At 46.8% G+C, this 19,418-nt stretch overlaps 1 protein-coding gene and 1 non-coding gene across 2 annotated transcripts; both read left to right on the plus strand.

The window, feature by feature from the left end:
* Positions 1-9,295: 9,295 nt before the first annotated feature.
* LOC126988842 (uncharacterized) lies at positions 9,296-11,363 on the plus strand. The gene is made up of 3 exons (XM_050847256.1): positions 9,296-9,619; positions 9,756-9,983; positions 10,110-11,363. Exons 1-3 carry the CDS (start codon positions 9,430-9,432, stop codon positions 10,748-10,750), a joined length of 1,059 nt encoding a protein of 352 aa, XP_050703213.1. The 5' UTR covers positions 9,296-9,429; the 3' UTR covers positions 10,751-11,363.
* A 7,510-nt stretch (positions 11,364-18,873) lies between these two features.
* On the plus strand, positions 18,874-19,033 carry LOC126988863 (5.8S ribosomal RNA). Its single transcript, XR_007742596.1, has one exon. It is a non-coding gene; the product is annotated as a 5.8S ribosomal RNA (ribosomal RNA).
* The last annotated feature ends 385 nt before the right edge of the window (positions 19,034-19,418 follow it).

Below are 19,418 nucleotides of genomic sequence, written 5' to 3' on the forward strand. Positions count from 1 at the left end.
ACCTCCCTCCACCCAGGGAAATTTATTGAAGAAAAGTTGCTCATTTTATCACGAATGAGTCTGTGAAAAGTATAGTTTATAAACTTATAAGGAGAGAAAGAGAGAGAGGAGCGAGAACGGGAAAAAAAAAAAAAAAAAAAGTAGAACAGCGGAAGCAAGGCCTCGGCTTGGTGACCGAGTTATTTATTGCCTCCGAGCAGCCACCACCACGCCACGCCGTCTCTTTTCAGTCCATCTGCGACAATCGAAGCGAAGGGAGACACGAGCGTGAGTAAAGTGGTGTATATGCGTAACCGTTTCGTCTATGAAAAAAAAAAGAGTGTGGGGAACGTGCGCTATCGGTGTGATTTAAGCGGCGTATACCTCCGATTTCCCACGACCGTATTTTATATATGAAAATTGGACGACAGTCAGTCAAACCGACCAAAAGGGTGTGCTACGCGCTGAGCATCGCCCTCCTGCCGGGATCGGTTAAGGGCGCCGTTCGCTCCGTGTTGGGGAGCCACCACTATCTTTCACGCTATGCTGGCGCGTGCCTCCCTCCAGCCACCATTGACGCCCCCCCCCGGTGAAGCATGGGTATGTGTTTGGGCTAGCGTGAGCGCTGCTTAGCCCCCGATCCCTCGCGAACGGCGGCGGCGGCGGCTGAGGTTTGAAAAGGGGTGTGTGGGGAGACGCCCGTGTGATTTGCGCATATTTTATATACACGCGCTTGAAAAAATCCGCATGAATTGTGTATATTTTATATAAATGAACTCAAAAAAAAAAAAAATGGAAGATACCGGCGATAGTAAGGATAATTGTTTGAGTTTCAAAAAAGAGATAAATGAGGAGGTAGATAAATTCATGGACATTATTAACAGCAGTGGCGAAGGAGAGGAGGATATGGACGGTAATTGTTTGAGTTTCGATGAAGAGATAGATAAACTCATGGGCATTATTATCAACAGTGGCGAGGAGGAGGAGAAGGAGGAGGAGGAGGAGGAGGAGGAGGAGGAGGAGGAGGAGGAGGAGGAGGACGGGGAGGAGGAGGACGGGGAGGAGGAGGAGGAGGACGGGGAGGAGGACGGGGAGGAGGAGGAGGATGAGGAGGAGGAGGACGGGGAGGAGGAGGAGGAGGAGGAGGAGGAGGACGGGGAGGAGGAGGAGGAGATGGATGATGATGTTTGCTTGAGTTTCGATGAAAAGAGAAAGGAGGAGCTAGATAAATTCGCTGACATTACTATCAGCAGCGGCGGAGAATGGGACGGAGAGGAGGAGGAAGAGAAGGAGGAGGAGGAAGAGGAGGAGGGCGAAGATTGTAGCGACAATGCTATTAATGATGATGATGATGATGATGATGATGATGATGATGACAGGGGGTTTGCCGCGCATACCCCTGTCAGAGAAAGGGCGGAGGGGGAAAAGAGGGCCTGTCCAGCGGCAAGCAAAGATGAGGTCAGCCAACAACGCGGGGGTGGAAGTGGGTGTCCCGCTGCCAGCGAGGAAGAGGAAGGGAGCGTTGGTGACGGCAATATTGATAGATACACACCAACCGATTATTAAGATAATGTTGAGAGACAGCGCGCAGAAGTCATCAGAAGGGAATACGCCTTTGATCGCGATTTACTTTATTTAGAGTTTAGTATACCTCCAGATGACGCTAGCGATCCACAGAGCTTTCTTAGAAACAACAGAGTAGAATTTATTCAAATATTACGTGATGAGATAGAAGCCATGGATCATCCTCCCCCCCAAGTCAGGGCGTATGCTGAAATGCGAATCCAACTTGTGAGATTGGGCGAGGAAGAGGATATTAGTCCGTTTTATATGGTTTTTCCATCAGAGCTCATTACCCAGGGCGAGGTACCGCGTTTTGTAGAAAACGTAGTCCAGTACATGGCAGAACGCTTGGAAAGACATTTGAATGAACTAGAAGGCTCGGGTTTCATGATACTGGAAATTGACATGTTTAAAGTAATCTTAGGTAGAACAGGTCATCGAGCGGCGATAGGCATACACGTCAATAAACCATTGGGCTTCCGGGGAGCTCGCACCATTTTTAACCCTTCGGGCGAGGAGGGTTACTGTCTTGTGCAATGTCTCGCGGCTCACGCTCTTTTGGAAAAAGATCCTAAAATTCAGGACCTTCCTCGCAAAACAAAAACACTGAGACAATGCAAGAAATTAGTGACTGTGCCAGATATAGATTTCCCTCTAGCGTGGGAAGATATTGCGCTAATCGAGCGGATGAATAAGCTCTCCATTTATGTGTACGCAGTAGCCCCCATTGATGATGATGATGATGATGATGATGATGATGAGGAGGAGGAGGAGGAGGAGGAGGAGGAGGAGGAGGAGCGCCAAAGAATGCGTCGGAAGAGCGGAAATAGTTGGGGTGGGACTAGGCACGAGATTTATGTAACCCGGAAAGGTGCAGCTACTGGGACATATGTTGCTTTATTATTACTGGATGGGCAACATTTTGCCCTCATAAAAGATTTCGCAAAATTCATGCCAGCATTTATGAGAGGTCATAAACGGCGCTTAAAAGGCCAGACGCTGAATCAGTACTCTAGATATTGCAAAACTGCTTGACTGGATATTTTGACAAAGCCGACCTTGAGGAACATGAAGCCAGTTGTCAGATTCAGCAAAAACTTGTATTCCCCACCTCAAAATCAGTGCTGCAATTCACTGACAGCGGTAAAACATACCCTCCATCGCACACTGCCTTTTTTGATTTTGAGTCTATTCTTGACGACTCTGAATCCAACAGTCACGTTATCAATCAGCACAGAGCCATGGCGTACGCCTTCTGCATCTTGGATTCAGCGGGCTCTGTAGTTTGCAAACAGAATTACTGCGGGAGAGATGCAGCGTCACACTTTCTCAAGAACCTGGCCTCCTCCTGGAGGAAAATTAAAGAGGAAAGGAAAACATATGACATGGTCCTAACCCCCGAGGCGGTAATTGATTTCAAACGTCAGACGACGTGTCAGATTTGTAAGAAAGAATTTCAGAATACAAAAGACAAACATCGCCATCACGATCATACCAGACCTGGCCCAAACTATCTTGGTGCATTATGTAGAAGATGCAATACATTATGTGTCAGTAACCGCTGTCAACTTCCTACATTTGCCTTTCCCATGACTTATGATATGAGCCTGATACTGAAAGAAGCCGACCGACAGAGTTTCCATAGGAAGAAAACTAACGTAATCACTAAAGCGGGATTACGTTTTTTGAGGGTAGATGTGGACAATATAAAGTTTCTCGACGCGAGAGCCTTTCTTGATGGCAGTCTGGCCCATCTCAGCGCAGAACATATTGCCTCGGGGGAATCTCTACCTGTCACTCGAGCGCTCATAAATCATTTCCCCGCACCGGCGCGTGAGCTCCTCCTCACAGGAAAGCAATGTTTTCCTTACGAGTTCGTCAATGATTTTGACAAATTAGCGCGTCAGTCACTTCCAGACATTGAAGATTTTTATAGCAGGCTTAAAAGCCGCGGCGTAAGTGAGGAGGAGTACAGCCACGCGCAAGCAGTGTGGAATGCCCTGGGTTGTCAAACCTTAAAAGACTACATGCGCGCATACCTTCTAGTAGATGTAGGCTTGCTTGCTGACATTCTACAGAAATGGCGAAGCGTGTTGCATGAAACATATGGATTAGATATAACACATTATGTCTCTCTCCCCGGATACGCTTTCGACAGCTTCTTAAAATCAACAGAAGCCAAAATAGAACAGCCGAGCGATCCAGACATGTATCATCTTGTAAGAGACAATGTAAGAGGAGGCTTTACTACAGTAGTCCAACCACAGGCAGTTGCAAATAACCATCACATTAATCCTGATTTCAACCCCGAACGAGACACCCCAACACACATTATCTATTTAGATAAGAATAGTCTGTATCCTACAGTAATGTGTAGGCCGCTTCCTGAGAGAAATTTTAAAAAATTATCGGTAGAAGAAAGAAAGGAGTGGTTAAGAACTCATGACATAGCAAATGTGGAGACGAATGGAAGCGTGGGGTACTGGTTTCGCTGCGACTTACACCCAATTGAGCCCGATGTGGCTAGGTCAACGGATGAGTTTCTACACATCCACCACATGGACATAGATAGCGAGCAACACCTGTCTGAACACAGCAAGGCATTTATGGCGAAAACAGGATGGCAACTCCCTAGGGTGACGCGAAAGCTTGTTGGATCGCATTGCGCTCAGTATGGTGTCCTCACCACGCTACCCATGTTGCAGTTTTGCTTGGGAATGGGAGGTAAAATTGCAGAAATCCACGATATCTATCAGTTTACCCAATCCACATTTCTTAAAGAGTTTATGGAGGGTAACATCAAAGCACGACGCGAGGCCAGCAGTAAAATCCTACAGAAAGCCTATAAAGTCATTTCAAATAGTATATTTGGTCGAACCCTTATGGATCCAGTCAAATATAGCATAAATACAGACATTGTAACCTCCAAGTCAGCACTACGGCGCAGGTTACGAGACCCATTATTCAAGAGACTCATACCTCTTAGTAACGACAGAGTCCTTGTTGTTCGAGGAAGGAAGAACATTCGCATCAACCAACCAAATTACATTGGTTATCAGATTTTGGAGCTTTCTAAGGTTGAAATGTACGACTTCTATTACCACATAATTCGAAAAGCCTGTGGCGCAGAGAATGTCTCATATATTTACGGCGACACAGATTCGGCTGCCATATGCATCTCTAACTTCCAAGACATTAGTGAATTTTATTCGCTTCCACTCATAAAATCCATAATGGATTTTAGTAACTTCCCCACCACCCACCCCGCCTATGACACTTCCAAGAAAGGTCAAGCGGGGTATGTCAAGTCAGAAGTGGGCGCGGCCCATATAAAGGAAGTGCTTTGCCTGAAACCTAAGATGTACTCTATCAAATTGCATGATCCCTCAAGCGGCGAGGATGCAGAAATAAAAAAGCTAAAGGGGTACCTCACTATAGTTTGAGAAACTATAATCATGAAAAATACAGACAGGTACTGCAAGGGGCGGGGGTGGATAAGGCACGCCTCTATAGCATCCGCACCCTGAAAGGTCAGGTATGCACTACCTCCATTGAGAAGGCGACTTTAAGCGCATTAGACAACAAAAGAGTGCATCTGCTCTCTGATGACAGCATGCCGGGTAATCCTTCTCGTGTTTTTACGAGAGCTTATGGCCACCCTGATTTACCTGAGAATCTGCGTCAAATGCGGAGGACATCTCAAACTGCTTCTACTAGCCGCGCCACTACTGCCACTACTGCTAGTACTACTCATAATGTTGTCGGGGATACTTTAAGTGAAAGTGGTGATGAGGGTGTGTATAGTCACGGAACTAGACCAGTGGCGTGTAATCTATGGAGAAAAAGATATAGGAAATACAACGTAGAGAACGTTAATCGATCAAACAAAAGAAAGAGGAGAGAAACCAATGTCTCCCCATCGCGCCAGCTACCAGCAGCGTCAACATCATCTCCACGGTTGCCTTTATCCTCACCCTCCCCACCCCCGAGAATAGCATGGAGATTCCCTCCCCCACCGGGCTGGGTTTCAGACAAAGGAGCTCACGCGAGTGGCTGTAACGGTGACAGAGCTCGCGCTAAAAGCAATCATTGATATAAAGGTCGAATATATAGGTATATGACAGCTCACAATAAACTCGAGTATATTTCCATCTTGCAGAAGGTACTCGAGAGCTATAACCGCACGCCTCACGCACGTCTAGGAAAACCCCCAGCCGAAGTACATGCCATGAAGGACCCGCGAGGAATCATTCGTCAGTTTAAGAAAATGCATAATTATAAAACAGAGAAAAGCGTCAAGGTAAAGCCAGTCGTGTGCTGAACATCGGGGACTACGTTCGACTCGTGGGCGCGACGCTCAAGATATTTCCTAATGACCTCGAATTCACCAACAAGAAGAAAAAAAAAAGCACCTCCCCTCGCCTTTGTTCACAAGGATCTTGTTTTGTTGTTGGCTAAACTCTCCCCCGACAAGCGGAAAAAAGTAATTGCAGTGTTGAACAAGAAACATATAGATTGCTTGTCAGAAGTGTTTCTAAATTTCCTAAAAACTAATCTTACGCGAAATACAAAGATTGTGAAATCCCTGAACAAATATAAAAAACACATAAGGAAACTCGCCAACAAGGGGGTAAGTACACTAAAAAAAAAAAAACTACTGAGAACGCAGCGGGGCGGCGCTATACTCTCTGTGCTGTTACCTCTGGCAGCTAGTGTCATAACTGGTCTTTTAACAAAATGAAGGAATATTGTCTCATCCCGAAATCAACAGCAGAACAATTTTTACTCAAGTCTTCTACGGGGAGCCGTAACATAAAACGAAACAGATAGGTCCTCGCACGACGTTCCCCACCAATACTATCGATTCGAAACCTGCCATAGATAACAGGATTCATGTTAGAATGAAAGCAGCTCAAAGGGATTACGCCAAAGCTTTCTTAGCTCTCATGAAACATACTCCAGGAATTACATGGGATACAAACGGAAATCTTTTGAGCCCCATTAATAATTTTAACGTCATTGATATATTGCAAACCTTAAGTGACGTCAACAGCAAATTAGGCTTCAAAGCTGATGATATACCATTTATTAAAAATGCTTTTCCACAACACAAACTTAGATCCCTCATTTATACGCAATAATAAGGCAAGGAAGCAACTGTTTGGAGGAGGAGGTGGGGGAGGAAGGAGAAGTGCCCCAATTCGGGCAAAGCCACGCCCCACGCCTTCTTTCTCCGCCCCCGCGCGGATGCCGGGTATGACGTGGGAGAATTATCGCGTATAAAAAGGATTTTGTTTTGGGGTGGGATATAGACACTTGTGTGACCTCGCAGGACAGGGAGACTCTAAGCGTGAGTAAGAGCGAGAATTAATATATATTTTTCTATAAACATGTCAGACTATCCCATCATTCCTGTGAAGGGGCGAATGACCGATCGCCAGTTCATTGACGACAGTGTGTGTTTAGTAGCCACCATCAACGCCAGCAGTTTTAAACTTAGCGGTATAGCCAAGGACTTGGCTGAAGTGTATGGCTATGCTAATCTCTTTGAAAATCGGAAACAACTTTATAATTTGAACAGAGTCGTTTGGAGTGACAGACCGAATGTGGGGTCGCTGGTAGTGAAAGAACCACCTACGGAATCAAATTATCCCATTGTGGTGGGTATGGTGACTCAATTTTGTCAGGGTGAATCTGTAGAATATAATGACGTGTCAAGATATTTTATTGAAACCAGCAGAGATATGCATTATGTGAACGGTTTACTGTCGGACACCAAGCAAAGCAGACGCGATAATTTTAAATGTTGCCTCAATGAGCTAGGTGATTATGTAAAGCAGAAAAAAAACATTCGAAAAGTCATTTTTCCTACCGGCGTAGGACGAAGGGGAAAGATGGATCATGAATGGAACGTGGCCTACTTGAAGGAGCTAAGATCTTTTGCCCACCAACTAGATTTGAATAACGTTAAGGTAATGCTCTTGGGGCAGGAAGAGGGGACGAAGAATCTCCCCGCGAAAGCCTCAACTGCCGGGGATGGGCGACAGAAACAAACCACTGTGTAGCTATAAAAATTACGTTTTATATTTTTTTAACTAGTGGTCATGCAGTCATCGTTGCGAACAGTGTTTCTTCCGCCTACGGAGGGTGAATTTTCAAGTCTTTTGAGTAGCTTTCCACATCAGGTGGGGGGTGGTTTTGGCAATATTCGAACTGTGCATTTCGCCCATCCTGCAAGACTACATCAAAGAGGTGGCGGTATTTTTAGTACGCTCGCAAACCTAGCCAAGAGTGTAATGCCCTTTCTATTCAGAACCGGAAGACATACGAGGCACAGTGCCTCTTGAACACAGTGGAAACTTACGCATAAGTCTTCAGCTTAAAAAAGGCTTGGATGAAAATTTAGTAATTATCTGTTTTGGGGATACAAAGGGAGTGTTGTCAATCAACTCGGAGAGGCACGTGTCTTGCGACACAAGAGCATAATGAATAATCAACAAATTATGAAAGCTCTACAAGGAAGACTTTATCACAATAATATATATTTCTTAGGCTGTCTTCCCGCTGACGATGTAGCGAAATTAAATCTAAGGAGTGAGTCAGACAAGCCCATTGTCTTTATTGCTAATGTGTTAGGCGCACCGCAAGCTTCGAAAATGGGTCACTGGGTGGTGTTCTATGTTAGTGATAAGTGTATATATTTCTTCGACACATACGCCCTGACCCCATCATTATATTCTAAGTACTTTCGAAGTTTCTTAAATAAGCATAAAGATTATCCTGTTTTTAAACTTGCCACAAGATTACAGTCGGACAAAACTCTGGTGTGTGGCGTGTATTGCATTCAATTCGTATACTTATGTAATAAAATAGGCTTAGAGAGGACTAGTCAGTTTTTGAAAGATAATTATGATTTAGGAAATTTTTTGAAGAATGACAGAAAGGTGTTAACATATGCTTAGAGAATGTTTAAAATGCCCCCATGTATAAAAACATTTTGTCAATCTAGTCAAGGACTGACTTACAAGCATTGTATTTCTAAGATATGTGGCTAACTTATTAAATGCAACAATGTGCGTGTGTGTGTGTAAAAAATGTAGAGCAGTAGCATGTGGCTTATTCATTTATGGCGTGTGTGTGCATTTATATGTAGTTATTAAGAACAAGGATTCTGTTTTTTTTTTTTAGTGCGACGTGACCGGATGGGCGTGAGTTTGTTCACGCTTTCCTATGTGTAAAAAATGTAGAGAAGTAGCGTGTAGCTTATTCATTTATGGCGTGTGTGTGTGTGCAATTATATGTAGTTATTAAGAACAGGATTATGTTTTTTTTCGTGCGACGTGACCGGGTGTGAGTTTGTTCACGCCTTCCTATTGTTCGGAAGAAGAATGGCTTGTGGTTTTGGGCATGTGCGCGCGTGTTTGCATACATGTGTGTGCGTGTCCCCTATAACCTGGGGTAGCCTCGGAAGAAGAAAAGGCTTGTGGTAGTGTGCGCCTGTTTTTTTTTTTTTTCGTGCGACGTGACCGGGTGGGTGTGAGTTTGTTCACGCTTTCCTATGTGTAAAAAATGTAGAGAAGTAGTATATAGCTTATTCATTTATGGCGTGTGTGTAGTTATATGTAGTTATTAAGAACAGGATTCTGTTTTTTTTTTTTCGTGCGACGTGACCGGGTGGGTGTGAGTTTGTTCACGCCTTCCTATTGTTCGGAAGAAGAATGGCTTGTGGTTTTGGGCATGTGCGCGCGTGTTTGCATACATGTGTGGGCGTGTCCCCTATAATCTGGGGTAGCCTCGGAAGAAGAAAAGGCTTGTGGTAGTGTGCGCATATGCCCCAAATAACCCCGGGTAGCTTAGTCAGTCCCCTAACGTTGCGAGAGGCGCATCATGGAGGAAGTCTTCGCCGTCATGAACTTACAACAACAACAACAACAACAGCCCCACGCTGCCGCTGCAACTCTTCATGCTGACGATGTTGACGATCAGATAATGGGTCAAGCCGCATTAGAAGTTGAAGCCATGGATAACACATCCCAAGCTGAAGCCGTGGATAACACATCACATCCCAGAAACGGAGGTGAGATATCCGCCTCTTGTATTTTTTTTCTGCGCGCACAAGCGCTGGTGTGTGTGTGTGTGTGTGTGTGTGTGTGTGTGTGTGTGTGTGTGTGTGTGTTTAAAAAAATATATATATATATTTCTTGTCATTTCAGCGGATGTTGGTGGTGGTGAGGTGGGGGATGTTCCAGAAACTCCCAAGTCTACCGGTGAACACATCACGGGCGAGTCATTGGGCAACAACAACCGCGGCGCGTTGGGAGGTGTCGGTAAAATGGGGCGGCGCGTGCTGAGAGAGGGGCTTCTGCGACTTCTGAAGGATGTGATACCTCCATTACCAGTGTCTCGTCTGAAGAACGACCCACCGGCCAGCGTAACGCATAGTAAGTATTTTTTTATTCTTACAAAAGAGAGAGAGAGAGAGAGAGAGAGAGAGAGAGAGAGAGAGAGAGAGAGAGAGAGATTGATTTTTTTTTTTGTCTAATAATGTTTCTCTATCTTTTCATAAGTCCACGGCAACAACAATAGACACGCTTCGGTGATGGTGTGTCTTGACTCTCCGTCGGGCGCTGAATCGCGAGAGCGGCGGCGAAGTCGTCTGCAGCAAAAAGATCATGAAATGCGTCAATCACGACTGGAAAAAAAAATGCAGCATATGGCGGAAGTGTTGCGGCAGCTCCAGCAGCAGGAGACGCACCAGAGACGACAAGATCGCGACCGGGGACAAGAACGGCGGCGAAGAATGACAAAGAATAATTTGCCGAAGCAGCAAGAACACCGGGACCCAAGACTGTCTCAGAAGAGCCTCCATAAAGTTGGGAGAAAAAAACTTCAGGTGGCCAAACGTCAGGCGGGTCTCTTCTCCTCAGCGGCGGCGTACGGTCGGGGAAAACCAATGAAAAAAAATCTCTCTGTGACCAAGAAACTCGTCTTTGAAGACCCACCAGCGCGGCGTGCAGCAGCTGCGGCCGCTGGAGAAAATCTCGCGCCACAACCGGGTCCTTCCAATGCGGCTCGTGCGGACGAAACAAATGAAAGCTTCTCAAGCACTGACCTTCCTTCAGCTTTCAATTCTTTGAATTTTTCTCATAGCATGGACGTGAATAATATTATAAATGTTCTTGATGAGAGTCCTATATTTAGTGCTTAGCAATTTTTTTTTATATATGTACTCGCTCTGTGTGTATTATTTTTTATATATATGTGCTTGTGTTGTGTATTTTTTTTCTTCATTTTTTTTTATGGCGATTGTGTATTTTTGTTTTTAGGCTTAGCATGTATTTAGTCTGGATTAAGAAAGAACAAATTAGCCTGGATTAAGAAAGAACAAATAAAATAGACTAGTAGGCTTAGCATGTATTTAGTCTGGATTAAGAAAGAACAAATTAGCCTGGATTAAGAAAGAACAAATAAAATAGACTAGTAGGCTTAGCATGTATTTAGTCTGGATTAAGCAAGAACAAATTAGCCTGGATTAAGAAAGAACAAATAAAATAGACTAGTAGGCTTAGCATGTATTTAGTCTGGATTAAGAAAGAACAAATTAGCCTGGATTAAGAAAGAACAAATAAAATAGACTAGATTAAGGTAATATAATAACTTGTCATACCATTTTTTTCCACTATATTTCAATAAAAATGTATAAAATCTACTTTTCCCGTTCCTACCCCTCACTGAAAAGACAATCGATATAACTCCAGTCAATATGAAAATCAACAGTAACACACGCACACACACACACACGCATATGCTGGCAAACTGAAAAATCAATAGCGGGTAGAGGGAGCGGGAGGGGTAGTGGTACCCTCAGACTGACCATCAAGTCACCGCTCGCGAGGGGTAGGGCATAGAGGGGGACACGCACACACATGCTGGCAAACTGGAAAAAAATCAATAGCGGGAGAGGGAGGGGGAAGGTAGCCACAGGCCTCCGCACAACAAGTCACCGCTCGCGCTAACCGTTCCCCGGCAGGAGGGTGACGCCCCGGCACGGTGCGAATGGACCGATCCCCGGCAGGAGGGTGACGCCCGGCACGGTGCGAAAGGACGCCCTAGCCGATCCCCGGCACGGCGCGAAAGGACCGATCCCCGGCAGGAGGGCGACGCCCGGCACGGTGCGAAAGGACCGATCCCCGGCAGGAGGGTGACGCCCCGGCACGGCGCGAAAGGACGCCCTAACCGATCCCTGAACAAGGCACCGCTCGCGCTAACCGATCCCCGGCAGGAGGGCGACGCCCCGGCACGGTGCGAAAGGACCGATCCCCCGGCAGGAGGGTGACGCCCCGGCACAGTGCGAAAGGACGCCCCTAACCGATCCCCGGCAGGAGGGCGACGCCCCGGCACGGCGCGAAAGGACGCCCCTAACCGATCCCCCGAACAAGGCACCGCTCGCGCTAACCGATCCCCGGCAGGAGGGCGACGCCCCGGCACGGTGCGAAAGGGCCGATCCCCCGGCAGGAGGGTGACGCCCCGGCACAGTGCGAAAGGACGCCCCTAACCGATCCCCTGAACAAGGCACCGCTCGCGCTAACCGATCCCCGGCAGGAGGGCGACGCCCCGGCACGGCGCGAAAGGACGCCCCTAACCGATTCCCCGAACAAGGCACCGCTCGCGCTAACCGATCCCCGGCAGGAGGGCGACGCCCCGGCACGGCGCGAAAGGACGCCCCTAACCAATCCCCGGCAGGAGGGTGACGCTCAGGCCTCCGGGGAGACACGATGGCGTGGAAGGTGGTGGGTGTTTGGGGTGGGGTGGGTGGGTGGGTGGGGGGAATGGTCACTTTGGTAGGTTTGTGACCACTCCCCGGTTGGGTAGTGGGGAGGTCCCCTCGGCGACTGGCTGCCCGCGCGGCTGGCTGGCCGCCCGGCTGACTGGCCGCCCGGCTGACTGGCCGCACGGCCGGCCGGGAAATTCGACGTACAAAATTTTTCGACGTCATTTTTTTTTGGCTGCAAATTCTTGATCATGCTTGCGAATTATTTTGGTCCCGTCACTGTCACCATTACCTACTACTTGTGTGTTAGTGGCCTATCTATTACTGTTACTGATAGGTGCTACACTGTCACTCGCGATAGGTAGACCGGGTCTGCCAAGTATACATAGGTCAGTGGGCTTTTTGGGAACCCCTTACGTTCTGATGCTCTTACTAAACACCGCCCGGGGATGCCCGGGGTTAAATTAGTCCTATATTCATTGTTGTTATCATCAAATATATCCTGAAGTTTGATAATAAATGTATATACGGTGTGTCCATCATCATTTGGCAGCCTAACGGATAGTTATATAAGGAAGCCTAGCATCACTGTCCAGATTTTTTGCATATTCACTTCGATTGAGATATGAAGACGGCAGGCACGTGCCAGCCATCATCAGGGGGCAGGGGCTCAGCTGATCGCTCGTGCCTCCTAAAATGGCTGACAGTTGTTTTTCCCTAAAAGCGGTGTGACGTCAGTGCAACCCCTCTATAGTTGGGTGTAACCGACGTACATTTTGACTTTATCTCATTTTATTTCATATCTTTTTTGACGTCCTGCCCTATAGCGATGGTAGGCTTTCCTTAACCCTACATTAGTATGCTGGGGTGTTTGAACACCCCACAAAGACGTTTTTGATCCTTTCTAGTACCTTCCTGAATACGTGAGAGGAGAGACTACTGAAATGTTCACAGTCCCGTGCCAGGTCCTTTGAAATAAAGATGTCGTGCCCGGAAATTCGGGGCACTAAATGATGTAAAAATAAAAGGGAATTCACCTATGGATATCTGATGGAAAACAAGGGGGACTCACCCTGGGGGTAGTTTTGCTGCCACCACCCAGAGATCTACCGATGAACTATGTGACCGGTAGCTCACTGGGAACCTTAAGAGTATGTGTATAGAAAGGACTAAGGATTTAATGAGGGATTTAAATGACCCAGAGCGAGACTGATCCCTTGGGCAGGGTAGCGAGGTGAGCGGGGCAGGCTCGGTGGCGGTAAATGGTTAGTTTAATTCACACCCGGCCGGACAACTCTCACAACGAGGAGTGACAAGAAATAAAGGCCTATATATAGGGGTGCTTACATTTATTCCTGTGACTTAGTTTAGAAGGTAGTACATAGGCATACCTGACGACACGGTTTACAATTGATTTCTAGTTTTCTCCTCTCACAATGGTAACCAGAATAAGGCTGAGGATTCTCCACGAAATCTTTACCCTTGGGCGAGTGTACAATTATTGTAAAAAAAAAAAAAGGTACATATGATGTATGAAAGAGACTCAGAGAGGGGGAACGTTACATTTCCGGGAAAAAACCCATACACGACGAGAACAATCTTTGTCGTAAAGACACAAACATACAGCCTCTTATTTCACTAAACACTTCTTACACTACAGGTAAGGCACAGATTACTGGCCTAAATACTCCCAAAAATACTTCCCGCAATAGGGGGTGCAGGAGGGAATTTTAAGGGGGAATCGACACCCCGTTTCCTACCCCTGGTATGGCTCCAAGAACGCATACAGGGCTCTCTCTTACAGCTCCTACCGCTGAAATACGAGAATTATTGAGATCAACAACTAAAGGAACACATCGGGATGGATACACTGGTTCGTGTAGGTGTGTGGGGTGTGTGTGTGTGTGTGTGTGTGTGTGTGTGGCAGAGGCTGGGACGCTCGACCTGTCAGTAGTAAGGAGGATGAGTGGGCGGACGATCAAGCTTATTTCATTTACTGAACTCAGAAATGCATTTATAGGATAATTAAGACGCACATTGGCTAAAGGGGAGACGGTAATTAACCCTGGGGGAGCACTTTAGGGGGAAAAGTGGGATGGAGGAGGGAAAAATCACGGAGTACAATACCTGTGAGTAGCAAGGAGGATGAGTGGGCGGAAGATGCCCTGAAACGACGCTCTCCTCGTTTTATACCAGCCCTGCGGCGGCCCCGTCGCACGGACAAGGGAGCCAAGTAGCGGATTAATAATCTATCACGTTTTAATTCAAAATGAAGGGAAGACTAGGGTAGTTTATACATGGGTATGGTCTCTTAACGTGTAAGGTGACGAAATTTCATGTGAAGCAGCGGAAAAAAATCTATGTAAGGGTGCATGATTTTAACTGATAGGAGATTGACAAGCAAGGGCTGGTAACAGCCCCGAGGTGCGTGCGCTGATAGGGGGGAAGGGGGGAAAGGGAGGGGCGACCGACGCTATGTCTCTGGGCGGGAAAATACTTGGCGTGGTATTGCACCATATGGTGTAATCGTAGTCTGAGGGGGGGGGAATGTATTCTGTTATGGGTTGTGATCAAGAAGACCTACTACATTCTTACATAGCTATGATGGTCTTACAGTGACTTATAATTACTTACAACTACTTGTAATCACTTATAATGACTTAAACTACGTCTTGTCCTTGTACTTCTAAACTTCTCCTGCCTTCACATCCCGGCATTACAAAGACATTTGTTTCCTTTGGGGTGTCTGGTCACCCCACGGTGCTAATAAACTGACGTTGTGGGAAACATGTGTGCAGTGACCACAGCAAACTGTTTGTAAGTTGCATGTAATGCCAAGATTATGTATCAGGTGACTGATTCGAGTGATAAGTACTGGTGATGCTGTTGCAACAAGATTATCATCTAATGTGGTTTAGAGTTACCTTATTATGTCAGTGGGTATGGAGTAAATATATTAAGTTTTTTTTCTGCAATTTCATGTTTATTTATTTATCAGATAAGTATGCACGTCTTATTTTTGGTAACACATTTTTTTTGTGTGTGGTTTAGGAAGCATGAAGAATGAATATATATATATATATATATATATATATATATATATATATATATATATATATATATATATATATATATATATATATATATATATATATATATATTCATAGCTAAGCACCAGTAAAACTACTTTTAATAATAAGCAAATCTGACTTATTCCTGTAGGATTTTAGTAATGAAACTCAAAATGAAAAGTATTTAGGTCGTCATGTTCTTGACGATAATACTGAGGAAAGGGACACGAGATTGTATGAAATACTGTATACCTTTATCTAAGAAATGATCGTTAGAGTCCAATTTATTGTGTGCGTGTGTGTGTGTGTGTGTTTGACCAATTTCTTTACACCAATATTCTCCAATATCAGCTACCGCTACCGCAGTCATGAGATATCCCTCGGAATAGCTTCGGGAGAAAAGGAGCATTTTTGGGTGCTCAGCTCAGTCCGTGCTCCACGATCCTCACACACACAGAAACATTGATAGGTTAGCACAGATCAACACCAAGGCGGCTAGGCTCATTACAAACAACTACTACACTCGAACGTCTGGAATCACAACGCCACGGATCAAACAACTGAGAAACATGGAACCTCTGCACATACGCCAGACAAGCACACAGACTTACACTTATGTACAATATCACAAACATACTCACTCAACGCAGTCAACGTACTCCATAAATAGCAACATAAGAACATAAGAACATAGGGAAACTGCAAGAGGCCGGATGGCCTACACAGGGCAGCTCCAGAATCCCCCATACTACTCACGGTGGGTGAGGTGTAGTTACAGTGATTACAGGTAGAGGCTTGATCCTCGTTATACTGGCGGTACTAGGCACGCATCCAGTACCCCGTCACTTTACTGCACCCACACCTCACTGCCACCTGTCGTCCTCGTCCATGTAGCTATCCAGTCTACTCTTAAAACAAGCTATCGTCCCTGCACTAACTATGTGATTGCTGAGTCTATTCCATTCCCCCACCACCATATTACTAATCCAATGCTTGCCTATATCTCTCCTAAATCTATACTTTTCCAATTTAAATCCATTACTGCGAGTTCTATCCTGTTGGCTAATTCTCAGTACTTTACTTATATCGCCTTTGTTGTAACCCTTGACCCATTTGAATACTTCTATCAGATCTCCCCGCACTCTTCATCTCTCTAGTGAATGTAAGTTTAGATGTTTCAGCCTATTTTGATATGGGAGGTTCCTCAGCCCCTGAATCATCTTGCTCATCATCCTCTGAACTGATTCTAGCAAGTTGATGTCCATTCTGTAGTGTGAGCACCAAAACTGGACAGCATAATCTAAGTGTGGCCTAACTAACGCTAAATAGAGTCTGAGGATGACCTCTGCACTCCTGTTGGTTACCGTCCTGTTAATAAAGCCTAATACCCTGTTAGCCCTATTCCTCGCACTAATACATTGCTTCCTTAGTTTTAGGTCAGAGTTCACTAACACTCCCAAATCCCTTTCACACTCAGACCTGCCTATCGCTGTGGAGTCTAAACTATACCCGTGTAATGGGTTGCGTGTTCCTACACTAAGTACGCTAGACTTGGTGATGTTAAAATTCATCTACCATTTCTCTGACCAAGCTGACAGTTTGTTGAGATCCTCCTGCAGTGGGTAACGGGGAATCAGGGTTCGATTCCGGAGAGGGAGCCTGAGAAACGGCTACCACATCTAAGGAAGGCAGCAGGCACGCAAATTACCCACTCCCGGCACGGGGAGGTAGTGACGAAAAATAACGATGCGAGACTCATCCGAGGCCTCGCAATCGGAATGAGTACACTTTAAATCCTTTAACTAGGATCTATTGGAGGGCAAGTCTGGTGCCAGCAGCCGCGGTAATTCCAGCTCCAATAGCGTATATTAAAGTTGTTGCGGCTAAAAAGCTCGTAGTTGGATTTCAGTTCTGTACTGACGGTTCACCGCCCGGTGCATACTGTCACGCTCCGAACAGCCACAACAGCCCACTGGCTCGCACGGGGTGCTCTTCATCGAGTGTCCCGCGTGGCCGGCAGAGTTTACTTTGCTCAAAGCAGGCTACACTTACGGCCTGAATACGGCCGGCAGAGTTTACTTTGCTCAAAGCAGGCTACATTTACGGCCTGAATGCCTATGCATGGAATAATGGAATAGGACCTCGGTTCTATTTTGTCGGTTTTCTGAACCCGAGGTAATGATTAATAGGAACAGGCGGGGGCATTCGTATTGCGACGCTAGAGGTGAAATTCTTGGACCGTCGCAAGACGAACTACTGCGAAAGCATTTGCCAAGGATGTTTTCATTAATCAAGAACGAAAGTTAGAGGTTCGAAGGCGATCAGATACCGCCCTAGTTCTAACCATAAACGATGCTGACCAGCGATCCGCCGGCGTTATTCCCATGACCCGGCGGGCAGCTTCCGGGAAACCAAAGTCTTTGGGTTCCGGGGGAAGTATGGTTGCAAAGCTGAAACTTAAAGGAATTGACGGAAGGGCACCACCAGGAGTGGAGCCTGCGGTTTGGTGACTCAACACGGGGAACCTCACCAGGCCCAGACACCGGAAGGATTGACAGATTGAGAGCTCTTTCTCGATTCGGTGGGTGGTGGTGCATGGCCGTTCTTAGTTGGTGGAGCGATTTGTCTGGTTAATTCCGATAACGAACGAGACTCTGGCCTACTAACTAGTCGACGGATCTCCAGCAATTGGTGTCCAGTTCGCAGCTTCTTCTTGGAGGGATAAGCGGCAACTTTAGCCGCACGAGATTGAGCAATAACAGGTCTGTGATGCCCTTAGATGTTCTGGGCCGCACGCGCGCTACACTGAAGGGATCAACGTGTCCTCCCCCTCCGAGAGGAGCGGGTAACCCGTTGAAATCCTTTCATGATAGGGATTGGGGTTTGCAATTGTCTCCCATGAACGAGGAATTCCCAGTAAGCGCAAGTCATGAGCTTGCGTTGATTACGTCCCTGCCCTTTGTACACACCGCCCGTCGCTACTACCGATTGAATGATTTAGTGAGGCCTTCGGACTGGCGCTCTTGGATGCCGGGCCAACGCGGTTCCGCCGCTGGGCTTTCGGCGCCTCGAGCTGACGGAAAGATGTCCAAACTTGATCATTTAGAGGAAGGTGAAGTCGTAACAAGGTTTCCGTAGGTGAACCTGCGGAAGGATCATTAACGTGTTTGCCCGACGCTGGCAAAGACCAAAACCAAACACGCTGGGTGGCCGGGACTCAGACTGTCCCGGTCTGGAAGCCCATCATCCTTCCCTCCCTTCGCGTCGTGCGAGGCGAAGGCGAGGACCAACCACGCGTCGCTGGCGTGAGGCGGGCAGAGCTTCCGACGCGCCAGCCGGCGACTACTCTTCTTAAACCAACCCTTCCCCGGGTGGAATAAGCACACAGTCAAACCCTAGACACTACGTCTTCCCACATCGTCTCCCGAGGCAGAGACGGCGGAAGTCTGCTGATGAGAGTCGGCAGCGTCCGACGTAAAACACAAATATAACTCTTAACGGTGGATCACTCGGCTCGTGGGTCGATGAAGACCGCAGCAAGCTGCGTCTCGGTATGTGAATCGCAAGAATACCAGATACATCGACAAGTCGAACGCACATTGCGGCGGCGGCACTCTCATGTGCTGCCGTCACTCCTACACGAGGGTCGGATATACATTCCATGCATCGGCTTTGTCAGCTATGACATCGACCGCATTGGGGAGTTTCGCCTGTTGTTACTAGCGGGCGTTCCCTTAAGGCCATGAATGGTTACTGGCTCTGACGGGCGCGTACGTCGGTGACACAGAGCTTATGGACACAGCGGGAAGGAGGAGGTGGTCTCCTTGGGACTTTGATGGTCTCGGGGCTGCCTCCTACTCCGCCTCCTCGTCTGCTGTTGTCGCTTTCCGTGTCCTGTCTCGTTTCGGAACCCCAACCTGTGCCGCTATGAGTCGGACGGGCTAAGGTGGCTCTGCTTCGCGTGATAGGCAGGAGAAGGCGACCGGGCCGGTATTCACTCGACTAACCCGGATCACCCTACCTCTCCTTGCTGC

This window comes from Eriocheir sinensis, unplaced genomic scaffold, assembly GCF_024679095.1.
Source record: "Eriocheir sinensis breed Jianghai 21 unplaced genomic scaffold, ASM2467909v1 Scaffold1, whole genome shotgun sequence".
Lineage (NCBI taxonomy): Eukaryota > Metazoa > Arthropoda > Malacostraca > Decapoda > Varunidae > Eriocheir > Eriocheir sinensis.

Excerpts from the sequence above, each read along its gene's own strand:
- LOC126988842 (XM_050847256.1), top strand. The coding sequence starts at position 9,430 with ATGGAGGAAGTCTTCGCCGTCATGAACTTACAACAACAACAACAACAA. Across the intron at positions 9,620-9,755 it reads ATCACATCCCAGAAACGGAG|CGGATGTTGGTGGTGGTGAG; the intron begins GTGAGATATCCG and ends TTGTCATTTCAG. Across the intron at positions 9,984-10,109 it reads ACCGGCCAGCGTAACGCATA|TCCACGGCAACAACAATAGA; the intron begins GTAAGTATTTTT and ends TCTTTTCATAAG.